General features: G+C 37.2%; 1 protein-coding gene across 2 annotated transcripts in view; it reads left to right on the forward strand.

The window, feature by feature from the left end:
• ST18 (ST18 C2H2C-type zinc finger transcription factor) overlaps positions 1–27,297 on the forward strand; it is a 170,863-nt gene that overhangs the window by 93,777 nt on the left and 49,789 nt on the right. For both annotated transcript variants that reach the window (XM_050891821.1, XM_050891822.1), the window contains exons 3-5: positions 932–1,038; positions 7,670–7,724; positions 9,608–9,638. In XM_050891821.1, coding sequence (XP_050747778.1) covers positions 932–1,038; positions 7,670–7,724; positions 9,608–9,638 — 193 coding nt within the window. The remainder of the gene's footprint in view (positions 1–931; positions 1,039–7,669; positions 7,725–9,607; positions 9,639–27,297) is intronic.

A 27,297-nucleotide genomic window follows, 5' to 3' on the forward strand; every position in this document is an offset into this window, starting at 1 on the left:
GAAGTTTCACCTTCAAGTTCCAAAAGTTTATCTGCAAACTTTGTCATAATTGGAGTATGTTGAATGAATAGATCTATTTTACTAAATACACTGGATACTATTTGAAAACGACCTCTGAAGTTGTACGTGATAGTAAAATTTTTATATTTTGGTCACTAGTGGCAGGAATGATGCTAAAATAAAGCCTGCTCATAATAACTGCTCACGGCCAGATTTTCCCAGGTTGCAAGTGCCTACAACTTTAAGTGTTCAAAGGGTTTGGGTATTCATTATTTCTGAATACAAGGCCCTCAGTATAATACACTCAGATATAAACTTCTGCAGCTCTTCTTCCTTCACTGTTACTGTTGATTTAGTGGGAGTTTCCTTGCAGAAAGAAATAAAAATTGAGCATGGAGAAATGTCAAGGATTTCGTTCAGTTTGCTTATGGTGAGAACGCTATCAGTCTGCCAAACTTTAAACTCTGATATTCAAAATCAGAAAAAAATATAACTGAGGGGTTTTCTGCTATTATTAAAATAATTTAGAATGCTTCTCGTTTATTTCACATCATGTACTGAACCGTTCTACTCAGTCAAAGGAGTTCTGATGTAGTAAAAACATTTGACTAAGGATTTCTACATATAGAAATTGTGGACTTTGGTCTGTGCAAGAAGAAAAACTTTTCTTAGAGCAGGTCTATTTCATAAGCTATCAGAAAGGGCATTAACAATATAAAGAAAGTACCATAACAAAAGAAACATTGCTATTCTTTCTGCCTTTTAGAAGTATCATTGATGCTTCTATACCACATCTTTGAAAAACTGCACAAGAAAAAAATGCACCTGGATTACTTGCCTATTTGATTTAAAGAGTGTCCTGGTTTATCTACCTTTTATTTAGTATAGCTGGTTTTTGGTTTTCTTTTTTTTTTTTTTTTTTTTTTTCCAGAGAATGAATTTCAGGATTATCTGTTAAATCAGGCAAGGCATCTTGGGCGGAGTGACGAATTTGGTCCTCTGGAATCTGCACATATTTTCACCTGGAAACACGCAAAGGTGGGATAATTTATTTACAAAAATGAATTTGAGTCAAAATATATCTCTATATTACTACTAGAATACTATGTGGTTTCACGTGTAGCGTCTTGTGCACCAGGACAATTTTTCTCGCATAGCATCTGCTGTTTTAAGAACAGCAGTCTTCAACAGTCAGGTATAACAATATTGAACAATTGAAAAAGATATAAATCTTTGTAAATACCTAGCAATGCTAGCTTTTAAGTTCCAGAACTACACTCTGTTAGCATTACACACTGACAGGAACACAACTATCTTTGAATCTATATGACTCCAGGAGTGAGAATGTATTTCATAATGCACTGCTTAAATTTAATCTGTGAGGGATAGTTTATTTGTGATTTTTTTTTTTATAATAGTTATTGTGGTTTTTTTAACTATATATCAGTTGGATGGGATAAAAACTTTGGTGTATTTATAAAAGATCTCAAGGTGTCAAAGCATTTTTTTTCTTTTTGAATATTGACTTTCTTTCTTCTAAAAAATTATATTTAGTACATAGTAGCCCAGGAAATAGTGACAAGACGTTGAACTATGTAAAAAATAAAAATCCAGGAAAAAAGCCTCCAGAAAGTAGGATCACACATCAGCTTGTGTTGAGCTGCATTTCAGTGTGGTAGACTATATAATTTTTCTCTAAATTTAAAAAGCTAGCAGTTGCCCCTTAATTTCATAAAGCTGTGACTCTGCCCTCTAAAGCCTTGGTAAAGCAGACTAATAGAAATACTTGGCACATGTTGGTTACCTAAGGGAATAATAGAACTATTTGCTGTAGTCGTTTGGCAAAAGGACATAAACATATGGCTTTGGTTTATATTCAGCACTGCCAGTTGTGCAAAGTTGCATGGATGAAGTATACAACAGCAGTGACAACTCAGAAATCAGAAGTGAGAATCAAAATAAATCATCCTCATTACAAAGCTCTTCAAGCTTGCCTCTGATTTAAGGTTTATTTTGTCGCTGCATATTTTCAAGTAGCGAGTTCAATACAAAAAACATCTACTTCTCAAAAATATGTATACCATTCAACCACACTATAAAATGCCAAATTGTTGATGATTTATATGTGTTATAAACATGTTTTAAAGTTTGCATTCAGTAGATGTACTTACTTATTTTAATTCCCGAGAAATGAATACATCTGAACCAATTATTTCCATGATATTCAACTTTCTCCTAGAGAAATCAGGAATAGCATTGTGTAAACTAAAGCAAAAGTTTCAAAAATAAAGATGAGATGACTCCTTGGTTAAGAATAATCAAAATCACAAAACAAGGCATATTTTTAGTAATAGTCTTGAAGACCACCTACTTTGTAAATATTTTTTCTCCTCTCTGGCCATCAACATGTTATTAAAAAAAAGAAGAAGAAGAACAAGAAACTTTAACCATGGTACAAGCAATGTTCCTAAAAATGTTGTCTTTGGATTTTGGATTTTTTTACTGTCAGTAATCAGAATATATCAGCTTTATCTAGAAGTTGCTATATGTGTACTTTGCATTTCCTTCTCGCACCATACTTCATATTAAAAAAAATTATCATAGAGTGACAGAAAGATGCGGTCAGCACACATATATACACAGACAGCCAAACAGTGCTCCATACTTCTGGACAGGCTATAGGAAATCTTCTTGCTTTCAGATTTATTTTAAAAAATCTTTTTCTTTATGACATTATTGTCTTTTTATGTGTTAGATTCTTAAATGAGTTATTGAAAAGAAACATTAAAATGTGAGTACCAAAAGCACTGAAAAGCTCACTCTGAGGGTATTATTTATTGTAGGGAGAGGCACACACAGTGTCGTGTCACCTTGGGGCACAGTACAGCACAGACATGTTTGTAGTGCTTAGCAGTGTCTGACTTCAACTTTGAAGTTTGTGGCCTGTGTTTGAGACTTGAGGATGGATTTGCATGCCTTAAAAATCATCGAGGGCTGGTTTTTTCTCTGACTAAGTTCATTAGTCTAGTGGCAGATGTAGCTGTTGTCTCTATACAAAATTAAGTAGTTTACAAGTAGCAGAGAAAAGCTATTCTTTTTTCAGACTTCTCAAAATCAGTTAAGGTTTGTCCTAGAGAATTTGTTTGCCAAATTTCATTTGAAAATCAGATGTAACTTTTAGTTGGAAAATCACAACGAAATACCAACTATTATACTCCTTACCTCTAGATAAACTGGTGATTTCTTTTCCTCTAGCTAGTTACACAAAAGGAAACAGAATGCCACTCCAGCAGTGTGAAACCCACTCCGGGAAAGCCATGCTTGTACAAAGATTAGAATAGAAATTAGAAAGTACATAGCTCTTACATTAGCTCTTTCCAGGAGGTGCATTTCACGTTTACCTATGTCAGCAGCACTGGCTTCCCCAAGTCATAGTTTATTTCACAGTAATGTGCTGTAATACTATCTTACCAAGATAGTAGTATCAATTTAGTTTCTGAAAACGTGCAAGTAAACTGAAATAGTTGTTATTATTGTTATTATTATCATCATTTATTGCACATGCCTTATTTTCAGCTGTTAGTCATATTCTTGGATCCCACTGTAATATCAGTACATGCACATGTGCACAGATAGACTCCAGGCACACAAAAAACTAAATTCAGAGCCAAATCCTGATTCTCTCACTCAGGGAAGTATTTCCAGGTGCTGCTCTCAAGTCTGCTGACTGCAGTGGGATGATACAAACAGAAGAAGTAACATTTGGTTTCTGCAGTCACGAACTCCGAAATAGTTTGCTCAGAAAGTATGATTGCTGCTATTCCACCAGTAAATTCATCTGGAGAATCATGAATACCCTCTAGCAGTCACATAGCAAGTTACTCCAGTTTCAGCCAAGAAGAATTTGTGGTATCATCGGTGACTCCAGTCAGTTTTCTAGGATCTAGTTGTTGACTTACCCTTAAGTCTCAACCAATATTGAAGGAAAGGTGGAGGGAGGATCAAACTGAAATTCACAAAGTCAGACAGAAAGCATTCATAAACTGAGGGAGATTTGTTGGAACATGCTTTCAGAAAATAATTCAACATCAACATCCTCAATAAATTTCCAAAACGCAGAAACAGGGCATAACTGAAGCAATTCTAAGGCAAACATTTATTTCTTAGCCTGCTTGCCTAATGATTTGGGACTGCATAGCTGCTACCTCTCTGTCACTATGTTTCTGACTGTATATCTCCCACTAATTCATTTTGAGTCCATTGGCTAGTTTCAATTAATTTTGAAAAGAAAATGTTTAGATAGGATTAAAACCCATCAAATCAGAGACTCTAGGTATAAGATACAAAGACAAAGTGGAATTAATTCCACTATTCACTTGTCATTGTTTTTGTGAAGCTTGCACTTAAAAAATATGGGACTATAACTCCCAATAAAATTTTCCTGGCAAGCACTTAGATATCATCCCGATGGTCCTGATGGCTAAAAAAATTAGTAGTGACGCATTGTGTGAGGATTTTGTGCAGACATGACCATTCCATTTATCCCTTATGGCTTATTGTCTCAAGACAACATAGGTACTGGGAGGGAGGGCTGACCATCCCCAGCTTTGAAAGCATGAAGCACCTTCCAGAATCCATCCAATCTTTACAGTACACAGCAGTAATAAGATATGTCTCTCAAATTAATACCTTGACAACAATTACCTCTAAAAACTTTGGATGGAATTTCTCACTCAGAGTTTAATTCTTTTTTTGTTCCATGGGTGATTTAAAAGTTTGGGTACTTCGTGTCGACCATCTGTGGCTGTAATTTCATGTAAAGCGATCACTCTGTAGATAAAAATCAGAAGTGAGAAACTTTGTTCACTTGTTTCAGTATCAGGCAGTCTCTGAAAGAACTATCAAAACCCAAAGATATTACATATAAATTTTGAGCAAGAGAGGTCCTTTTGCTGACACGCTTAAAAGATTTCACATTTTTATTCAGTTACTTTTGTATAATTTTCAAGTTAATGCATGGGACTTTTTGTAAGTTAAGATTTTTTTTATGCAACACAGACATGATGATTATTTTAATATGTGATATGCACCAGGCTAAATAGTTGTATAAATTTTAGGTTTGAGTTGATTAAACATCTCTCATAGTTTCAAATTATTACGAGGAAAGAAAATCAATAGAAAAATCACCTGCATTGATTTTATTGTTGGTTTTCACTTATTGTGCACTTTTAAAATATTCATCACAATGCAATGTGCTATTTAGACCAAAGTAACTGCTGTTCAGTAGAAGCAGTGGACACTTTTTGTCTCATAATTAAAAGAGCAGCACTGTGATTGGTGTGGTATTTATTATGAAATGATGACAAAGGAGTACCAGTGGTTTTAATAGTTTTAGCTTACAGGAGCTGTTGTTAATTTTGTCTGTAGAGTTGCAGGTGAAATAATGCACAGTGGATAAATAGTCTATATTGGTTTAACTGAACATAATATATAGTGTGTTCTGGAGTTGTTTGTCTCAATAGACTATAGTAATCAAAAGTAATGAACCTATTATGTGCAGGACCTTGGAGAGCATAGAATGGCAGTAAAAGTGTGGCACATAAAAGGTTTATTAAAGGAAATTAAAGTCCATCATTGCCACACCTGCTCCCCTATTATAAGTCTATGGCAGGTCAGTGCCTTCAATCACAACTCAGCATCAGAGAACAGAGCCATGTTTCCCATTACCATTGCAGTCACATTGCAAAAACTCGTTCTCCAGGTTTTAAGGATAGTAACAAGTAAAGGCTGCCATCAGCCCTATTACATAAACACAAGCCACTTATGTTCTTTTCCTGCTAATAATCAACATCAGATGTAAATTTAAACAGAGAAAAGATACCATGTCTGGCTTTGAGGTGCATTTCGATCAATTTACACTTTCATGTCAGATATTGCTAACCTGTGTTCTAGAATTAGACTTCTTCAAGTACACGAATACCCTTTTCAAATGCTTGTGTTCTCTCCCGCAAATAGATATTTTGATTCCAGTAGCTGCATATAATGTGTAACCATATATAACAACAAACAGAAAAAACCCAGGAAATTAAAGAAATGCTTTTTCTCCCCTAGAAAGGCTGACTTTACTCTTTTTCTTTCTCAGATCAATTTTGACATATTCTGCAATGTTCTTTCAGATAAGACCTTCAAAACATCTCAGTTATCTGAGTCACATAAAGCTAAAAATAAAGCATCCTCAGATCTTCAAACTCTATAAACGGAAAAAGGCACAAACAGAGCTTCTTGCATCTTCCCTCAGTGGGGCAAATCAGTTCTGCTGATCCTCAGAAAGGAAGAGTGAAATAATAGACAGGATCTTCTGTTGACATTGTTTTTTATCTTGCGACCTTTTGCAGGGAAAGGTGTCAGGCATAGGCAACTTCTGGTATCCACAGAATGTATCTACCTATTGCCCAACACAGTTACATAAATCACATGTTGGTGTCTGCATTTGTTCCTGAATATTGATCTGCAGAAGCACATGGGAGTTGCTTCGTCTACAGCATGTTTGATCATCACCATTTTACAAACAGGGAAACTGAGATTCAAAGCAAAGATGGATAGTAAGATACTACCAGAGACTGAAGAAGAATTCCAGAGTTCCTGATATTTTTGCCTAGACAAAAATTCCTCATGAGAGAGTCTTCCCTCCATAAAAATTAAGAGTTACTTTTAGAAAGAAGAGTTTGCCTCCCTGGACATGGTCAAAATTACACTGTTGTACAATCTGCTGTATGTCACTGCAGCTCTCCACACCAGAACAGGAAATCTTAATCCCTTTTTGAATTTCAGGGGTTTGTAATAAAATCCATGGATTGAAAACCTGCCCCTACAATTATGGGTCTGGGCCAGATCCAAGACCAGAAGGTGCATATTTCCAGTGCTGGTTTAGATGTAGCCAAAAGTATCATGAGAACAGCTGATCTTAAAAGGTCTCTCTTATTTCAGTTAGAAATCTTATGGCAACAGCTGACTTTGTGGGGAGTTGGATTTTTTGGTTGTTTTTTTCTTTTTTTTTAATGTGGCATACTAACCTGGACACTACATTCTCCCAAAACCTCATACAAATCTGTAACTGTCTCTTTGACCAAAACTTCTGTAAGAAGTAGTTGATTAAATGGTGAAGTATTTCAAAGCTGTACGTGTGCAATTATGCACATTCCAGCAAGAGGGTTTCACTTTTTAAGGATGAAGTTGTCAGAAACGCAGGTTCCAACACAGCTATTAAGATATGCTTCAGTTACAACAGTAATGCAGAGTGTCTGTAGGCGCTGTGGCTTTCTGGGACCTTTTCCTCCAGGAGGTGGATGCTGAAAGCAGCACTCATACAGCATTGCTGTTTCTAACCTTATGCCTTCAGCTAACACCTGTAGACCTTGTCATTAAACCTTACAGAGTCACTCATAACCATCACTTTATTAAACAAATCTGTATCATCAAAGGTATCTCCTAGGTATTTACTAGATATTCACAGATGGCTTTTTATCTCTTTGACAAGATTAATAAGGCATGATTATTCTTCTTTCTATTACTGTCTAGCTTTTGGAAATGTGAAAAAAAAGCATTGGAGACTTTTTTTTTTTCTCAATGGCAAAAGGAATGAATTAAAGACTTTGTGTTAATATTACAGATGGATGCAGATGGGGAAAATAAAAAGCTGCGCACACGCTCAAAAGGAACCAAGGGTGAGTTAGCAAGCACGTTCCATGACCCTGTGCCCAGCACACCATGAAATATGATAGTTCCTGTGCACAGTCCCTAATGTGCAGTAAGAGAGTGTGTAGCTTCCTTAGGGCTGCTTTTTTAATCAAGGCAGGACACAGACTGCTGGCATTAAGAGGCACGATGTTATTAGCTACGGTTTAAAGAAAAGCAGAAAAAAATCTACTGTATGCTATTTTCTTTGAGCTATTTCTCAAAGAAAATAAAGGTTATGCTTTTTATTATGCAAACAAAGATTTTCCATAGGGAGTAGAGCTAGACAATATTGAATGGATGTTTTCAAAATAACGTACAAAACTTTGTCTCAGCCAACTGAATGTTTTTCTGTCTATTGCCATTAATTATCTGTAAATTAGCTGCGTAAATGGTCCAGAAGTAAATTTACTTTAATCAAAAGGTGCAGGTGTATGCAGCAGAGAACTCTGTGCTTTTTAAAGTACTGGTGTTCATGTTTCATTTTGCAAAGTTATGACATAGTTGTATTTCCCAGCTATTCCTCTCTTTTTGTAAGGAACAGATGGAAATGCAGTACTGAGAGATAAACAGGCCCTTAATGATCTCAACATCTGGAAAACATGATTGACTAGTAATACAACCCTTCCAGGAAAATAACTTTTTATTTTAATTCATAACACTTTTTGTGACTCTTGATAATGAGTGAAAAATGGAGATACTTAAAAATAAATGTCAAAGTTTTGCCTGCCCTGTGAACATTTTGCTTATGACTATTTTCAGAGGTGCAAAGCACCCATCCTTCACTCTGATTTTAATGTGAATCATGCACTCTCAGGATTGTGCAAAACAGACTAATTTGATTTGTTGTCACAACTCAGTAGTTCTGGATTGTTAATATCGTGCCTTCAGCTTCAAGTTGTGGTCAGAATGAAAAATTAAAGTGTGGTTTGACTTAGTTCTCTAGTTTCAAATGACCAAAGGGGTGAAGGGCGATAGACTTCACTTAGGAAAAGACAGAGGAAGGGGGTGGGAGTGCCACAAACAGCCTGCAGACAAGGGGATAAATACAGGCAAGCCTTTCTAAAAAATATAAGCCTTGTCATATCAAAACTTTGATGCATCCCTCAGTAATGTTCTCTGAAATTAACGTAAAATTCATATGTATTTAAAAAGTACCAGAACAGAGGACTTGAACAAAGTTATTGAATAGAGAAGTTACTCACATGTCAGCATTAGAGCATGTCTTCTCTGTTGGTCAAGACTGTAAGTTAAAACAGTCTGATTGGCTTAGGAGACTTTAATTGTATTTAATAGGGGATTCATAGCCTTTTCACTCAAAAAGCTAATAACACATTTTTAAAACTTATAGATTTTCTTTCACTATATTTTTTATACACATGCATACACATCTATAGGAATTAATATATCAGGAACATTTTCCCAGAAGTGGAAACAATAAAAGTTGCCTGTGCAACATGAGTAATCCTTAGAACCACCTGTTGGCTTTGTCAACATGCCGTATATCCTTGTGTGGGTAGGTATTTGTAAACACCAGCCTTTGTCATTCCCAAATTGAATTAAAATTCAGAAAAAGCAGAGATTTTTCATTAAAAACAAGTGCCTTCTCTTTTACTGTTATTTTTTCTTATTATTTTTCTTATTGTTCCACTGAACATCATACTCCAGGTTTTATGCATCCTAAAATAACTGTGAGAATTATATGTTCAGTTACCATTTGCCACTAGTAGCTACAATCCTGTGGTTAGCACGAAATAATCACCTGTGTTTTGATAGCCACTCCTCTGTCATCACAGATAGGCAGGTGCAAGGTTGCAGAAAGCACAAGTCTGGAAGTGTAAACTAATTCATTCTTTCCTGCTTTTATTAACAGTTCAAGTGGACTCTATAGCTCAAGAGCTCAGGTAAGAACTCACATGGTTTATTTTTTCAGTTTTATTTTCTGATTATATTGATAAATTCATACCAATGGTATTGCTATAAAATAGAGAATCCAGAAAATGATGCATGTGTAGAGATTTAGCATAGATCTGACAAAGGGTACTTGATGCAGATTCACTTTTTAAATATACCAAAAATAAAAGCAGAATGTCAGTAATAATTATGCAAACATAATCAAAAGTAATGCAAAGTGGGCAGGATTCTGGTATTCTGTCTTTATCTTCAGCCTGTGTCAGGGCACACACAAAAGAGTATAATTTCCGATCGATCTTCAGTCTTCTTTTTCCTGTAATAAGTATTATACTACTTCAACATCTGAACATTCTAAGAGATATTAACATTTATAAATTTTTGTTAGATGGCTTTTATAAAACTGATAGTCTTTGTAAACTACTGTAAATTTTAAATGCACTAATGGCTCATTCTTCCTCAAGTACTTGCTGAAGTTTCATATTTTATTGAAGTAGCAGAGAGTACTTTTCAAATTTGTGTAAAGCATAAATTGTACAAGGATATTTCAGATCACAAATAATCTAGTAAAATTTTAACATTACTACTTTAGTAAGACTAATCTTACTAAAGTGTGCACCAACTTCTAATAACTGGTCCAAGAGCTTAGAACAAACTCTGGAAAGACTGGCATGTTATTCAGTACCAAATAATCAAAAAAGAACATGTACCATCAAATTAAAGTTTTCTATGGGACAAGTTCACTCTTCATGTCCCCCAGGGAAAATATTTACAGGTAGCTGCAAATTCCTAGAGTTGTTAATCAAAATTACAATGGGCTAGAGCTGCAATATAAATACTGAAAACATTTTCGCAAAAACTCTTAAGAGTTTTTCTTAAATTAACTTATTTTGCCTACGTGCACTTGTCATCACATGCTACTGAGCTGCTTTCTTAACCACAGCAGCCAGTGGGTTCATCCATCTAGGGAACAGAAACATCATCATGTGATTTATTTGATCAGTCAAAATGCCACTCTCTCTTAAGATAAGACATGAAATATTTACAGGAAGTTATTTGCAGTGAAGACATACAATATTTTAAGGTTTTCTTTTATAATAAAACTGAGGAAATTATAAGCTGCTTATAGATATTCCATGAACAGAAGTGGAGGCTAACTTTTCAGATAAATTATTCATGGTGAGTCACTCATTCAGCTCTACTGTGAATCTCATCTTTCTGTATGGCTTCAGTTTCCTGAGATTTAGTGCTTCTCCTTTTTCCTCTGTGCATCCCTAATTTATGCACCAGAAGGATGCATTAATCCGAAGAGGCAGTCATCCAAAAATGAGGATGGTCCATGTGTTCCTAAGAGAAAAATGTTTGAAAAATAGAGGATGTGCAAGTTTCTGCAACATCAGGGAAGCTGTAATTTATTCATTATCAATTACTATATCGTTTCCCAAGCAATTTTGCTTTTCCCTCTGAAATACATACTATCTTAGGAACTACTGTGTAACAGATTACTCTCTCTGTCAGAGGTGTGGACTACCTCCATAAGGAAACATACATTGGTTTAAAACAGTGAGCTAAACAGCCAATAAAGCCATTGCCCAGTCCTTAACTTGGTATTTGTAATTTCTACAGTACCAAATTCCATATTGGGTATCTTCACAGTCAAGTGTCTTTACTGGCATACAAGTCAGGTGATCAACTTTTATGAATCTATTTGTTTATGAAAAACCAGAGGAAGAGAGGCAGGGGCTGCCTTTTGGAAATGTAGCCTACTAACTGCATTCCTATTACTCATACCCATATTATTGTGGAAAAACTACTGAACATTCCTCAAGAATTAAAGACTGAAATAGCCTGTTGTGTTCCCTGGATACAGATATTGGAATCACTGTATTTCTGACCAAGGTTCTAAATGCTGTGTTGGCTGAGAAATTTAAATCCATGCTTAATTAATTTCCCCTTTTCCCCTGGCTTATCCTATCTGACAAAGCACTTTTGCACTCCTTATTGAGTTTCTGTTACAAAGTGCCTTGGGATACTTCTACATGAAAGGCACCACATAAGCTTACATGCTCATATTGTATTATTATTAGTTTCGTAACATTGATTGGTTCTAGAGCATTTGTTAGCCTTTTCTTATTCTGCAAGTTGTGTTTCACAAAAGTAGAAAATGAAAGAAATGAAAAGCAAAACAAAGAGTTGCAATCACCAATTAGATTCAATAATGCATGAAAATTTCTCTTTTCTAAATTCCAGGGGTTGCATTCCTGCTTAATGGAATTCAATGCTAAAAAATCTATTGATTTCAAGAAAGCCAAGATTTCACCCAGAAATCTGGCTAATGGTTTTGCTGTCATCCATCTTTTCCTGAGAAATAGGACCACCTTTCTGCATAAAAAGTGTATTTTCAGAAAAATGTCACCTTAAGGGCCAAGTTAGGTTTTGATTTTTTTTCTGTTTAGTAAAATAACTAAAAATTCTCTTGTATTGCACTGAGTTTTCAGAGGACAGTACTTTTCTTCTAGATACTGACCACCTATACACAACTCCTATTTAAGAGTCAAACTTGCACTGATTTCTTGTAATTATATGCCTTAAGGAATCCCAAATTTCAATATCATACAAATAATTTTCTTTATCCATGAATATTATTGATACTGTTGTGTTATTAGCTGAGATTTATGGCTTTTTTTTTTAACTATATTTACTGTATATGCTGTAGTGTTGAAACATAATATGCTCAACTTAATAAGTCCTTCAAAACAGAACTGTTTCTCCTTCCAGTCTTAATTATTTACTTACGAACAACATGGTTTAATTTTTCATTTAGGAATGTAGTGCTGTGGTGATTTCATTGGTAGCTAAACTACCCACAGAAAGAGATGAATCTTTTATCACAACCTAAACATAGCAAACACAATATGTGGTAAAAGTAAGTGCTGAAGCCAAGAGATCTCTGTCCCATACATTCAAGTTTGAATCTGACACCTTTTGGGCATAACAACTCTGTTGTATCCATCTTCTGCAAGAAGCAGAAAGAAGAGGTCTTCTCTTAGATGATTTAGTCATGGACCACTGAAAGGACCAGGACCTTCAGCTGTGTTCAGGATTAGAATGAAAACCAAAAGGGAAGTGAGGAATATTGGTGTGATGTATTCTCATTACTGTGTTCTATTTAACAGATGGGATACAGTACGATGAACCATCTGTAGGTTATGGAGTGGCATCTGGGTCAGACCAAGGAAGAGCAAATTGGATCGATCCAAGCATGGGATTACAAAGGCATAGATCAGTTTGGCTAAGTCCATACCAGAATAGAAAGGATGCCTTTTCTGGGTTAGATACAGGTGAAACCAAGTCTTTCTGGCTTCTGTCACTAATAATTAATGAAGACTCCACAAGGCACTGGTGTTTCAAGTCATGGAGAACAGTCCTGCTCTTTGGTGGGCATAGTTACACTTCCCCTTACTCTCTGTAGTATTGGATCACTTCTTCAGAAGGACTATTTCTTCAAAAGTAAGGAAAGTTACTTTTTATCTGGAACGCTTGTTCTAGATGTTGTGAGACATTGTAGATATTCAGATAAGTTGAACTGTTCAGTGTGAATGTATAGAGATATGAGTATCTTGAATGTTTTAGCAGAGAGAGAAGTAATAGAGCAGAGCTGTCTCTTTGATAGAAGGAGTAACTGGACACTTCACCCTTTGCTGCTGTCTCTTGATTAGGAGGGTGAGAAACCAGCAAAGCAACCCTGCAATCAATGGTACTGAAGTATTTCACAAGGTTTATGTTACTAAAATGTATTTCTTATTTTTTTCCAAAATTTTTAAGAGGTATGTCAATATAAGTAACGATATTGACAGTATACTAAAAAGCATTTTGTTAACTGGAGTAGTTATTACTTATTCTACAATACTGAATATTTTGCTGGTTTCCTCTAAGTACTGGTAGATGATATGTATCCAATTATATCTGAACTCTAGTTTCAGACAGTAATGGAATGAAGGTAGACAGTTTGGTAGATAGAAGATGATTTGGCCACTCAGGAAAAGTTCATGGCATGAAAGAAAAGGGTTGTGCATGCCTAGCTGTATTTAGAAAGGAATGATTCATTGGTAACTCTTTTTCTGAGCTTCATAAAATAAGCAGGTTTTTAAGAAGTATTTGTATGAAAAGAAAGCAGTCGTCTGGCAGATGACCTGAGAAAGAGGTGCAAGCATTACTTAGATGATGCAAGAAGTGGGCACATGAAACAAAACCACACAAAAAGGCTCAAAGATATTCCTCAGTAAGAATCGAGATTATGATTGATTTGTGTAGCTATCACCTTCACAGTACTCTTATCCCATAGCACTGCTTAAGAGTGAGACAGAGACTGAGAAAGCTGTTTGCTCCTAGCCTGCATCTGGAAAAACTGTCAGGTTTGTCCTTTGGTCTTGGCTTCTGTTTCCGCAGGAGCTGTTCATAGACTCTGATTTTCTGGAAACTGCTGGGAAGAAGCACATTTGTCATAATTCTGAATAAGCACATTTGGAATAGAACTGAGGTGAACTATTGCATTTCCTGGTGACTCATCTATCTCCCACTGGCAGAGAGTGTGGGACCCTTGCAGTCCTCAATGTGCTTTGCTGAAACAAAGTGTGTCCCTGAGTCCAAATAGACTTAGTAGTAAATGCTAAATGAAGGTGGTCAATAGTTATATCTACTGCCAGGATATTTATCCTGATTTTGTGCAGACATGTCTGAGTTTGACAAAAAGTGGTTTTTTGCAATTGAAGATTGGATGTTGACAGCAGACATTCCCAGCTCTCCTCCCCAGTGTTCCCTATGATCGTAACCGCCTGGGACAGAGTTGTGCCACCTTGCCATTTAATATTTCTCCATGATACATCTAGATTAGGCATTTCACCTGAGACAAAGATCTGTATCATGCTCTTTCTGTTGATAACTGATCTTCAATTAAACAACGGGCATTAATCTTAAGAGTACCTATTCCCAAGGTCTGGTAACAGAATGATGAGTTAAGAGTATCTACTGCTTGCTCTCTAGCTTGGAGAAGGAACTTCCTCCCTGCCCTAGCCACTGTAGAAATTGAAATGGTTATGGGGCTTTGAAAATATTAACCTCTGCCTCTTACTCCATGATTTCTGGTATAATCAAGTCTGTCATGTTGTCATCGATCATACTTTCTTAAATTCCCAGTAAATCTTGTTCATTTCTTCTTCTTTTCTGACAACACTGTTAGGTTCTTAAGGAATTTAGGCTGGCATGCTGGTCAGTACTCTCCTCAAAGAATCCATGGAAATCTATGTTTTATGCTAAGGAAAAATGATTTTGTAATTAACGTTTGACAGAAAACATTGAACAGTCAAGCATAAATAAATGCTGAACTATCAATATGTGGTGCAGTTTACTGTGAGGCAAAGGTAAGTATATGCTGGTCACAGAACTAATAAAATAATAGTGCTGGAATTCACCTATCCTTATTATTATATCCTGTATGTCAACCGTTCTCATCATAACTTATAAAACAAGCATTAACATAATTTGTAATGGCAATCAAATTTATAGGTCTGTCGTGTCTAAGTTCCTCCCTTGTTTCCTCCTTCATCTTCCAGTCCCCCTCTAATTAGCCTTCAAACTGTGAAATCTACAGTGCTGTCATTCCTCCTCTCCCTTGGCTCTGCCTCTCCTTCTCCTCTCCTCTTCTCCTCTCCCTTTCCTAGAGCTCTGACGAGTTGATAGACCTCAGGCTTTTTGCCTTTTTTGTAGTCACCTATGCTTTCATACTCAGAAACAGGTTGTTCTTTCAGTACTGTTAAACCAGTAAACAAGAAACAGTACACAAGAAACAAATAAACACAGAAAGAAATTCAAAATTCAAACATTTTCCACCTCAAGTTTTCTACTTTGAAACATTCATGTGAGTGGGTTAAGGCTTGCATAAAATGTTTGGAACTGGTGTACAAAGGATGTCAGATAAAAGTTTTTTTTTTCCATTAAAATATCAATCTTTGAATGAGATTATAAAAGGTAATAAGAACCTCCACTCTTAAAAATATTTTCATTGTTTCTGTGAAGAGAAATAATACCATATAGTTCTGGGTGGCCACAAGTAATGACTTTAACATTTTGCAGGTAACCCTGAGGTTGACAGTTATTTGACTCAACTATTTAGTGAACTGTTCTGAATAACCACTAAGATGGTTGAAATAGGAACTGTACCTCATACTCCTTTTGAGACACCTGTGGTTAGAGATGTTAATTACAATGAATCATTTGCCTAATTCCTGTAGATATTAAGACCTTTTGATCTATGCACTGTGACCTCTACCTTTTTCTCCTGGATTTTAGAACATTTAAAAGTTATATTTCATGTTCAGATTTCCATTTTAGTTTGCTTTAGTTGATACTTCATATGCATTTGCTTTAAAGGTGACTTTTATAGCTTTCTTCAATAACAAATGCATTAGATAAGTTTCTAGCATATTATAGGCCTCTTTTAACGTCTACTATGTTAATTTCTAGCCAACACCTGCAGTCCCAGTGTCTCTTTTCTCTTTGTTAATTTATTTGATTGTGGTTTTACAATTTTTCTACTTAAAACCTCCACTTAATATAAAAAAAAAAGCAACGATTAATTAGTTTCAATGTATGCTTTTCTGTAATAGTCTTATAATACATGTCAAATCCACTTCACTTTAATTGTGGCTGCTAGACTGGCAGATAGTTATTTGCAGTTTTTTTCTACCTGAGAACTTGTTGCATCTTAGAATGTTCCTTGCCTTGAGCTAAAACTTGTATGTTATTTAAAATATTACAGGAGTCGTTGTCTTCCCCATCACAACTTCTGTGTTCATCAGCACACAGTAAATGTTATCCTCCCAACCCTACACAGGAATTAAGAGACGTATATGCCTTAATGCCTTCTGCTGTGTGACAGAATGCATCAGAACATTATAGCCCCAAATGGTTGTTTCCTCTTATGGCAGATCTTTTCTCTGTAGATGACCACAAGCCATCTAGAGATTGAAATGCCAACCGGTGACTTCTGCCTCATATATATCAATCATGAGTTAAATATTATGGCTGGCTGAATTGCTCTATCTGACTGATGTCAAGGGTGGATTCAGCCAAGAAAAAGCAAGCCGAAACAGACTGTGGACAGCCTGGAGATAGCAAGGAAAGGAAAAGAATGCAGCCATGGGACCTCCTAATACATTAAAGGGAGGTACTGGCTCCTGACAATGAATTGCTTACAGTCCCATTGTCTGTTGTCAAAAAAAAAAAAAAAAAAAAAAAAAGCTTATCTTCTTTATGTCTTCTCTAACCAGACTGTAGTTACCAGTATGCTTTTTATTTAAGCATTTACTGGCGTTAGCAGGCTGACCACTCACATGCAAGCCTTTCTGGTTGCAAAGATTGTGTGGATGATCTGTAGATTTGCCTAGAAACTTAATCCATTCTAAGCCAAATTCTTGGCTGGGGTCCCACTGGAATTTATTGACCTACTGAACCTGGACAGATTGAGTGAGTAAATGAAAAAGAGGCTAGGGAGGCTGGATTTGGCCCAGATCTTGGGCATTCATTCATATTACTGAGTTTAAGAACTTCTTGAGCTCCATACAATAAAAATTGTGTCCTCCAAACTGGCTTTTACTAAAAATAACTTACCTATTAGAAACGGGTCCAAATATACAACTCTAGCCATATAGAGTTCTTGAGCTATGAGCTATAGAATGACACCATGAAGAAGTCATCCATTTCATTAACATAGTATTTCAATGAAAGGGTTTATATGCGTTATTTTTAATATGATCTGAATATCTTTATGATCCTACAAGTTTGTAAACTGAAATCAAGAAAGCCAGAGACGAGAATTTAAATCTGTGCTGTCCTTCTCTGAGTTGCCTTTCCTGTAGGGAGAACACTGCTAGAATAGTAAAATAGAGTTTTAAAAAAAAAAAAAAAAAATTTAAAAAAAAAAGCCATTTTATGAGCCTGTTGCAGTCTGAAATCATTGTCCTTTAGCCTCAGGCATCACAGTGAGCTTGAGGCATGGGTAGATTTCACCATAACTGCATGCCTTTTCCTGTGTTATTGCTGACTTACCATTGCTCCACTCTTTTTACGTGCTTCTTTTTATTTGCTCAATCATTTCACAGTCCAGTTGTTCTTTTTGGTCAGGTGGCCTATAACATTTAGTTTACTGTCTGAAACATCTCCAAGCTCAGTACATAATGACTCAACACCATTACCCATTTCTCCCCAGCCTCTTCTTATGGGGGCTAATAAATCCTCTTTCACCAACAAGGCTATGGCAGCTCCTTTGCTTTTCTTATATGTCTTTTTAAAATAAAATATAACTTTTAATATCATGCTCCAGCCAGGTTTCAGTTATGATACCATATTTTCTCCACATTATTATCTGTCCAGTTCTGTTCCTTTTTTCCCAGCTAAACCTTTCATTTGTGTATATAGACAGACACTTTAATACCCCCAAGTTACTGAGCTTATTTTGCTCTATATTAGTGTTCATAAATATGAATTTCCCTTTTATCTTTCTTCCCATCTATACCTCATGTGCATTCCTTTCATCTTGGTTCAGCCCTGGACTGAACTTCTTACAACTCTGGCATTTTAGAAAAAGAGCACTGCCCATGTATGGCAGTAAACTTTTCTATTTGTAGAAGACCCTTTAACCCTGGAATGATTGCTACAGTGCACAGGAAAAGTCTCTGCCCCTTTCACAGACACAACTTGTAAGCCAAGCATGCGGGTTTGTTAGAAAGGGGTGAAATGCATTTTTTATGTTGTGTGTGATGTTAAAAAGTGAGAAGCAGTCACATTTTCTTTAATTATCATTGGAGTAAGTTGTGCTAGTTCTGAGCTTCTATTACAGCCAATTCACCGGGCCTAAATGACGAGCAATTTTTTTCAACGCATTTTATTGGTTTAAGTTCTTACCATTTTAACACTTAAAATGTTGATGGAAGGAAATTACTTTTACCTGATGAATTCTCTCCCAAAGGCTTTTTCAGGATTTCCCAGCTGGAGCTATTTTCCAGATTATTTTTCATCACCTAGGCTGAATTAATGAAATACAACACACTCAGTCATGGAGTCCAAATGCTACAGATTATCTAAAAGTTACTGTGGCTCAGTTTACTTTATAAAGTACAGGAGAACGTTAATGTCAATAACTCTGAATCCAAATTAGCAATCGGGGCAAATACATGTTTAGCTTCTTGTCAGTGATGAGAACTCAGCAGTCCTTTCCAGGACTAGCCTCCAAAATTTCATCTGTAAAAACTCACATCAGAGTTCTGTTAACAAAAGGCTTTTTTTAATATTTTCACATAGAGCCATAAGTTGTCATTGGCATAATGTTTGAATATATTTTAATAATTATAAGCATTATTTAAAAGAATTAGAAAGAAAACTTTTTTTTTTTCTGGTTTAACTCAATCTTAGACTGTGAATGAACTGTAGCTCAACCCTTGATTACAATTTTCTCAGTTGCAGTCTTACTCCTTGAAATTCTTCAGCTAGTCAGTGTGTTGCCACCAATAACTTGTAAAGCAAGCAGTTGTTTCTGGACATGTGCAATTTTCCCATACCTGACAATTCACAAATCTTCTTGCTTTTACTTTTTTAGGTAGGTAAAATGGTCATTTCATTTAACCCATGCTCCAGCGTGTTCCACTATTCAGGGAGAAATTCATGGACTTACAAAACATCTGTAAGCATACTTTCACATCCCACTGAGTAGAACAAGGTTTGGAAATGGGGAGTACATTGCAGGATGGAGCATCAGAATACAGTGCTGTAGAAATCCTGAGAATGTATGTAGTCCATACAGCAGAAAAGATAGAAGGTATTGTAAAAATTACAGATCTTTCTAAGAATGAGAGTTGAAGGGTGCAGAGATTGGGTGAAGTCATTAGAGCCTTCTCTTGAACTGCCATTCTCACTGATGAGAAACATCTCATCAAGTATCTTCCTTAAAAAAAAAAAAAAAAAAAGGATCGATCAAGAAGTCCTTATTTAATACACAAGTCATTTTCTTTATGTCCTTTGAAAGACTTTGCTTATTTTTGCATCTAGCACCTATATGGATTTTAGAATGGAATACAGTAAACAGAATTACTGTTTAGTTGTCATTTTTCCAAGGGCATAAACCTTGTAGATTTTATATTCCAATATCCATGGTCCGAAGTGATGCAATCTACTTTCTTCCTTTTAGAAAACATTCTTTTCTCTTTCTGTATAAAATCTATGACTAATCCATGTCTCTTAAAAGTAACTTCTATCTAGTTTTCTGAGTTCAGGATTTGTCTTTGTATATAGTTAGAATATGTGAATTCTTTCATATTCAGTATGTAATTTCATGGCATTGGAAACACCACCCTAGTCCTTGGATGCTGAATAGTTCTTGCAGACCTGACTGATGCTATGCACTTTCAGCCTGTCTGTGGAGACTCCAACTTCTGGCTATGATGAGACAATGTGTTAATACCTTCTTTCTGTCTGTTCTCACTTTTAAAGCAACTTGAGCTGAGAACACTATCCCTCTCGCTTCCACTGAGCTATAAAATTTACATGCACTCTTTGCAAACAACGAGTGTTAATTAAGGAAATAGAACATAAATCTGACTGTCTTAACCTGAAGACAAACAATTGAGTCATAGTCACTCTCCACCTTCCTCCCCAACTGCTGCTGTCCATCTGAAGTTGCTGTAATTAACAGCACTCATCTGAGTTTTCAATTGCAGTGATCAGACTACCAACGCTCTCTTTCTTTGGACTCTGACATTCCAGCTTCTTTCATGAACCTCCGGCATTCATGGTTGATGTAAATAATAACATCAATGTCATTTCAACTTTCAATCCATCCTAGAAGCAGACCATCCCCTTTCTGTAGCCAGTGTTAGTAATTTCTCCTGTTCATCATCAGCTTATGAGGAGCTCAGGATTTTTATGTGATTTTGGCGGATCAGATACTTTCAGCTATAGCCTAAACCTTTAGAGGCCATTGTGCTAGAGAGTTAGACAGACTCCAGCTCATCTGTTTCTTAGAGAACAAGCTGACATAGAAGAGGACTAAAATGGGGAGACATTCAGAATTTCTGTTCCTTTTAGGTACCTCTGATTCAGTACAGTCTTAAAATTCTTAGAAGAAAGCCCAACCATGACAGACATTTGTAAGTTACTGGTTCATCTGTGAGTGGCAAGTGTCCCTTACCAACTTTTCCCTCCTGTAAAGAAAATGTAGTATTTGACTTCCACAGTGTCCTAGGGCATCTGCAAGTTTGTGAACAAAACCTGATCAAGGACTAAAGTATCTGGCAACATCTTTAATCACAATACGATTAAGGAGTAGTTAGGCTAATCTTCTCTGTGTAACCACTGGTGTGAAGTTAAATGGTTCTGCAGATCAGAAGATGATGTCTCCTTTAATTGTAATTCAACAGTCTAACGCTTATTTTTGTAGTATAGTTAAGCAAACAGTCAAAAGGCAATTCAGGTTAAGAATTTAAAATTATTTTCTCCACAACTAAAATGTTTCACTAATTATTCTTGCACAAACTCACATGAGGAGTGGGCTCCTTAAATAGCATTAGACAATAAATGTAAGAAGTGCCTTGATATTCAAAGACATTTATTTTCTCTCTTGAAGCTAAGGAGTAAACATGACATGCAGTGTGTTCTGTTCTTACTATTTTACATGGCATCCATTACAGGCATTAGTAAACACCAGTTGTCAGGCTGAATGTACCCCTGGTTTTACCCACTATGGCAATTCTTTGCTCTGTTATCATGCTTTATGAATCTGCAGGCTGCTGTGAATAAGGAAAAAATCCTGAGATCTGGAAGTCTTGCCAGCAGATTAACAACAAAAAATCCTTGCTGGTTACAAAGTGGTTAAAGGTTGGGTTAAAGGCTTGACAAACACATCACTTTTAGATGAAACAATTACAAAAAAAAGACAAGCATGACAAGTTTTAGCAGTAGGAAAAGCTGTATGTGGTTAGGACTGCTCAAAACCTCTTTCTTCTGAGGCATTGCTTTGTCGTGGGGAGCCAATGCACTGTTCTGCCTGTATACTACCAGTGTCCGCAAGATATATTCTCAGCAGAAATAAAGGAAAGAGAAGGACCCGGTAAATTCCATAAAAAAGTATTTAGGTATGAAATACATATGAAATATTTATCATGGGGTTTTTTTTCAACACATGCAACCAGGTCTTACATGTCTTAGATTTTAACCTCTTGACTCATGCTATAACTGACACAAGACTGTTTTTGGTAACTGAGCCATTGACTAAAAAAATAATAATAAAAAGTCTGCTCATTATAGATAGTACTAAAAAGATTTATTATTCATAAAATTTAAGTACAGTTAAATTGGGAAAAAAAACCATGTATTGGCTTTGGGCTCATAACAAAAAGAGCTTCTCCTGTTTTATGAGCCTCAGATTACCAAATAACCTTGACAGCTGAATCAGTGTTCCATGACAACAAGCAGGCCATTGATAAATAGCAACAAAACTATTAGACGTTGAATTTATGAGATGAGTAATAGAGAAGCTAAATTATAGGTTTACCATTTGACAAACTACAGCTTGACAAATCTGTGCTAACATACATGTGTGTGTATGTGTGAATGTACATAAGCAAAAGAGAGAAATAAAAACTTCTAAAGACAAAGGTGAAATTGACATGCCATGAATGTTACAAAGACATAAATATATTCTTTTCATAGTAGTTAAATTCCTAGTGTCTGTTATCAAATACTTAACAAATCATGTGTAAGTACTTGAAAAATCTACCACTTGTGAAGTTGTTTTTCTGGGTTTTATTTTCATTTTTAATTTTAAGTACTGTAAGGTAGAAAAGAAGGGGAATTGCTGGTACACAGCAGATCTTTAAACTGGCTCTTGCAAACTAATAGAATTCAGTCAAAACTCAAAACCAGCTGTTTAAAAAGACACCAGCAAAAGCAAGAGTATGTTCTGCTGGAGTTGAAAAATCTCTTCCTGGCCTATGGAGAGCAATTTGCACTTCCTAGGAAAGAAGCAGCAACTGTGTTTTGTCATTTTCCTGTAATCAGAGTGGAAGGTGTCAGGAATTATTTTACTTAAAGTTGAATCTCATAGAATCATAGAATCATAGAATGGTTTGGGTTGGAAGAGACCTTAAAGATCATCTAGTTCCAACCCCCCTGCCATGGGCAGGGACACCTTCCACTAGACCAGGTTGCTCAAAGCCCCATTCAACCTGGCCTTGAGCACTTCCAGGGATGGGGCATCCTCAACCTCTCTGGACAACCTGTTCCAGTGCCTCACCACCCTCACAGTAAAGAACTTCTTCCTTACATCTAATCTAAATCTACCCTCTTTCAGTTTAAAGCCATTACCCCTTGTCCTATCACTACATGCCCTTCTAAAAAGTCCCTCCCTGTCTTTCCTGTAGGCCCCCTGTAGGTACTGGAAGGCTGCTATAAGGTCTCCCCAGAGCCTTCTCTTCTCCAGGCTGAACAACCCCAGCTCTCTCAGCCTGTCTTCATAGGAGAGGTGCTCCAGCTCCCTGATCATCTTCATGGCCCTCCTCTGGACTCACTCCAACAGGTCCATGTCCTTCTTATGTTGGGGGCCCCAGAGTTGAATGCAGTACTCCAAGTGAGGTCTCACCAGAGCAGAATAGAGGGGGAGAATCACCTCCCTCGATCTGCTGGTCACGCTTCTTTTGATGCAGCCCAGGATATGGTTGGCTTTCTGGGCTGCAAATGCACATTGCTGGGTCATGTTGAGCTTCTTGTCAACCAACACCCCTAAGTCCTTCTCCGCAGGGCTACTCTTAGTCCACTCATTGCCCAGCCTGTATTTGTGCTTGGGGTTGCCCCGACCCATGTGCAGGACCTTGCCCTTGGCCTTGTTGAACTTCATGAGGTTCACATGGGCCAACCTCTCAAGCCTGTCAAGCCTGTCAAGGTCCCTCTGGATGGCATCCCTTCCCTCCAGCCTGTTGACCGCATCACACAGCTTGCTGTCGTCAGCATACTTGCTAAGGGTGCACTCAATCCTACTGTCCATGTCACCGACAAAGATGTTAAACAGTGCCGGTCCCAATACCAACCCCTGAGGAACGCCACTCGTCTCTGGTCTCCACTTGGACATGGAGCTGTTGACTGCAACTCTTTGAGTGTGTCCATCCAGCCAATTCCTTATCCACCGAGTGGTCCATCTGTCAAACCCATGTCTCTCCAAGTTAGAGACAAGGATGTCATGTGGGACAGTGTCAAATGCTTTGCACAAGTCCAGGTAGATGACATCAGTTGCTCTTCCGTTATCCACCAACACTGTGACCCTGTCGTAGAAGGCCACTAAATTTGTGAGGCACGATTTGCCCTTAGTGAAGCCATGTTGGCTGTCACCAATCACCTCCTTATTTTCCATGTGCCTTAGCATAGTTTCCAGGAGGATCCGCTCCATGATCTTGCCAGGCACAGAGGTGAGACTGACTGGCCTGTCGTTCCCCGGGTCTTCCTTTTTTCCCTTTTTAAAAATGGGGGTTATGTTTCCCCTTTTCCAGTCAGTGGGAACTTCACCGGACTGCCATGACTTCTCAAATATGATGGATAGTGGCTTAGCCACTTCATCCACCAGTTCCCTCAGCACCCACAGATGCATCTCCTCAGGTCCCATGGACTTGTGCACCTTCAGGTTCCTCAGATGGTTTCGAACCTGATCTTCTCCTACAGTGGGTGGTTCTTCATTCTCCCAGACCCTGCCTTTGCCTTCTGCGACTTGGGCGGTGTGGCTGGAGCACTTGCTGGTGAAGACTGAGGCAAAAAAGTCATTGAGTACCTCAGCCTTCTCCATATCCCGGGTAACCAGCTCTCCCGTTTCCTTCCAGAGAGGGCCCACATTTTCCCTAGTCTTCCTTTTATCACCAACATTCCTATAGAAGCTTTTCTTGTTGCCCTTGACGTCCCTGGCCAAATTTAATTCTATCAGGGCTTTAGCTTTCCTAACCTGATCCGTGGCTGCTTGGACAATTTCCCTGTATTCCTCCCAGGCTACCTGTCCTTGCTTCCACCCTCTGTAGGCCTCCTTTGTGTTTGAGTTTGTCCGGGAGCTCCTTGTTCATCGATGCAGGCCTCCTGGCGTAATCACTTATTTTAAAATGATGGGAACTATAGAGGAAATCTGGGTGAGTGGCTGCTCGTGTACAGAAAAAGATATAGTAAGGACAAGCTAATGCATCGGTCTTTCATAGAGGAGAAACTTTCTAACATTAGCAACGTGCTTCCAGGCAAATTTGTGGGCCTCCTGTCCTGACATTGATGCAGCAGCTTTTGATTTACTGCTGTAAACTGTGGTGGTTACAGTCAGGTGGGATTCTTGTGCTCTCATTTCTCAGAGCAGATCTGCAGGTGGCAGGTGTCAGCAGTACCCCCGTACTGGTCTTGACCATGGTCTGCTAACATCTGAGTTTGACTATCTTTCACAGCTGTGGTGAAAAACCAACATGTTTAATAGCTGTTATGCCAGCTCACAGTGGTGGGCTTATAACGTTATGTTACTAGAAAAAGATTGTACTTGGTGAGCAAGAATACAGCAATCAATTTACCAGCTTACCATGTTTTCTCTTAACTTGACTGGAAGATACCTAATAGTCACACAAATTACAGGATTAAAGCTGAAGAGCTAGATGAAGTTCTGTGACCTGTGTTGCACAGGAGGGCATACTAGATGATCTAATTGGATCTTCTGTTCTAAAAATCTATTAATTATGCTTGTGTAAGAAACAGCTGTAGCTTCGTCAACGGGGAATTAAACACTGGAAATTCATCTTGTCCTAAACACTCTCGCAGTAGTTACTGGAGGTAAACTTGAAGCTTGACAAATAAATCAGAAAGATCAAAAGCAACCTAGTGAAGGTTTTAGTTGATAAAAACAATTGTGTGTAAAGGGTTTTCAAACATTTGTCATTTATTCTATTTTCCTGAAACAACATGAATGGTATGAACTACCGTTCACAAATATGAATTAAGAAACTCTTGATTGTATTTTCTTAGAAATAAATTATGCATATTAGTCCACGCTACATCCATCCCTGATGTCTGTTATATGGGCATCATTTCTAAGGGGACATTTATACCATTGTGATTCTGACCTTTAATATGATATTCATGTTATCCTCTATTCATAAACAGAGAAATAACACAGAAGCCATAATATATTCAACTACAGCAGGTGCTTAGCACTCAGTATTCCTGATGCCCATAGCATTTTAGCTTTCAGAAGATCAAGAATATCCACTGTGTTTAAGATGCATATGGTAAAATTTTAACATTCCTCCTAAAATGCAGATCTTCGTATTTCCATGTCCTTCATGTTTGCAATGGTGGATTGCCAAAAAGGTGCTTAGCCAAAAATGGGTATTTTTTTTTTTTTAACAAAAAGCTCAAGTTAGTCATATGCTTTCATCCAAAACAATCAGAACCTGAGCCAATTTAGTGCACATAAGATACCTTGGAAGGATTAATTTATACTGTTGAGCTTGTAATATGTGTAACCAATAGGAGTTCTCTGCATACATGGATTTTTTGCAGATCTTGCAGCTAAGTCAGTGAGCCAAATGCAAAATCCAACACCTAAGGGCATTGTGTAGATTTGTAATGCACCCTGGGGGTGCCTAAGGTTGAGAAACCATTGAGTGGATTACACAGATTCATATATGTAGTTTTTTCATCTCTGACAGATATAATATGAGCACTATTATTCATACTACATAAATTTCTTAGAATACTGTGTGTGAGAGAACAATGAAATCATGCCAAATCACTTACACAAAAAGTTATTAAAAAAAGAGTGTTGAAGGTTCGGGCCTCTTTAGTGAGGTGTCGTACGATGTAATAATATCTATATGCCATACAGATCAGCTGTATGGCAGCAAAGGCTTTGCTAAATATCTGTAGAAGCAAATTAATATGCAGATTAATATGTGGATCTTATAGGAGCTGAAAGAAGTATATCAAATCTGCTAAAAATTTTCCTCTTTAAAATACTGCCCTCTCTTCTCATGTCGGTCATCTGAAAGTTAGGCATCTAGACTGGGTAAGGTCTTTCCCAGGGGATGGCTCACCCTGTTTATCGGATAGATCTAGTTTTAAGTGGGATGAATTGCCCTCTGGAGGAGCCTTTTTCCAGAGTCTACATAGAGACCTGAGAAGAGCTTAAACTAGGCATTTATGGCTGGAGTTAATTAAATGAAACCAACGCCCGGGACTGATATTGAAAGAGGGACCCGTATTGCAAAATGTTCTGAAGGTACAGTGTGTTTTACACAGGTTTTATGCTGTTGAACTCAAGGTGCGTGATTGGATTTCCATACTGATGTAAAGGTAATGGAGCCAAAGGCTCAGAATGTTGTAGTATAACCGGTGGTATATTTTTCCCCTTAGCTGTTTCTCTGGATTATCAACCCAGACTACAATTTTATTCATCCTTTCCTGGGTGTATTTATTTTACTGCAGAGCAGGGCTTAGATTAGCATATACTTACTTAGGACTAAGGATGTTGGGTTATGGGTTTTTTGGTTTTGTCTTCCTCCTCATTACCCTTCCCCCGAACAGATTCTGGCAGCAGTG

The sequence above is a fragment of the Gymnogyps californianus genome, chromosome 2 (assembly GCF_018139145.2).
Source record: "Gymnogyps californianus isolate 813 chromosome 2, ASM1813914v2, whole genome shotgun sequence".
Taxonomy (NCBI): Eukaryota; Metazoa; Chordata; class Aves; order Accipitriformes; family Cathartidae; genus Gymnogyps; species Gymnogyps californianus.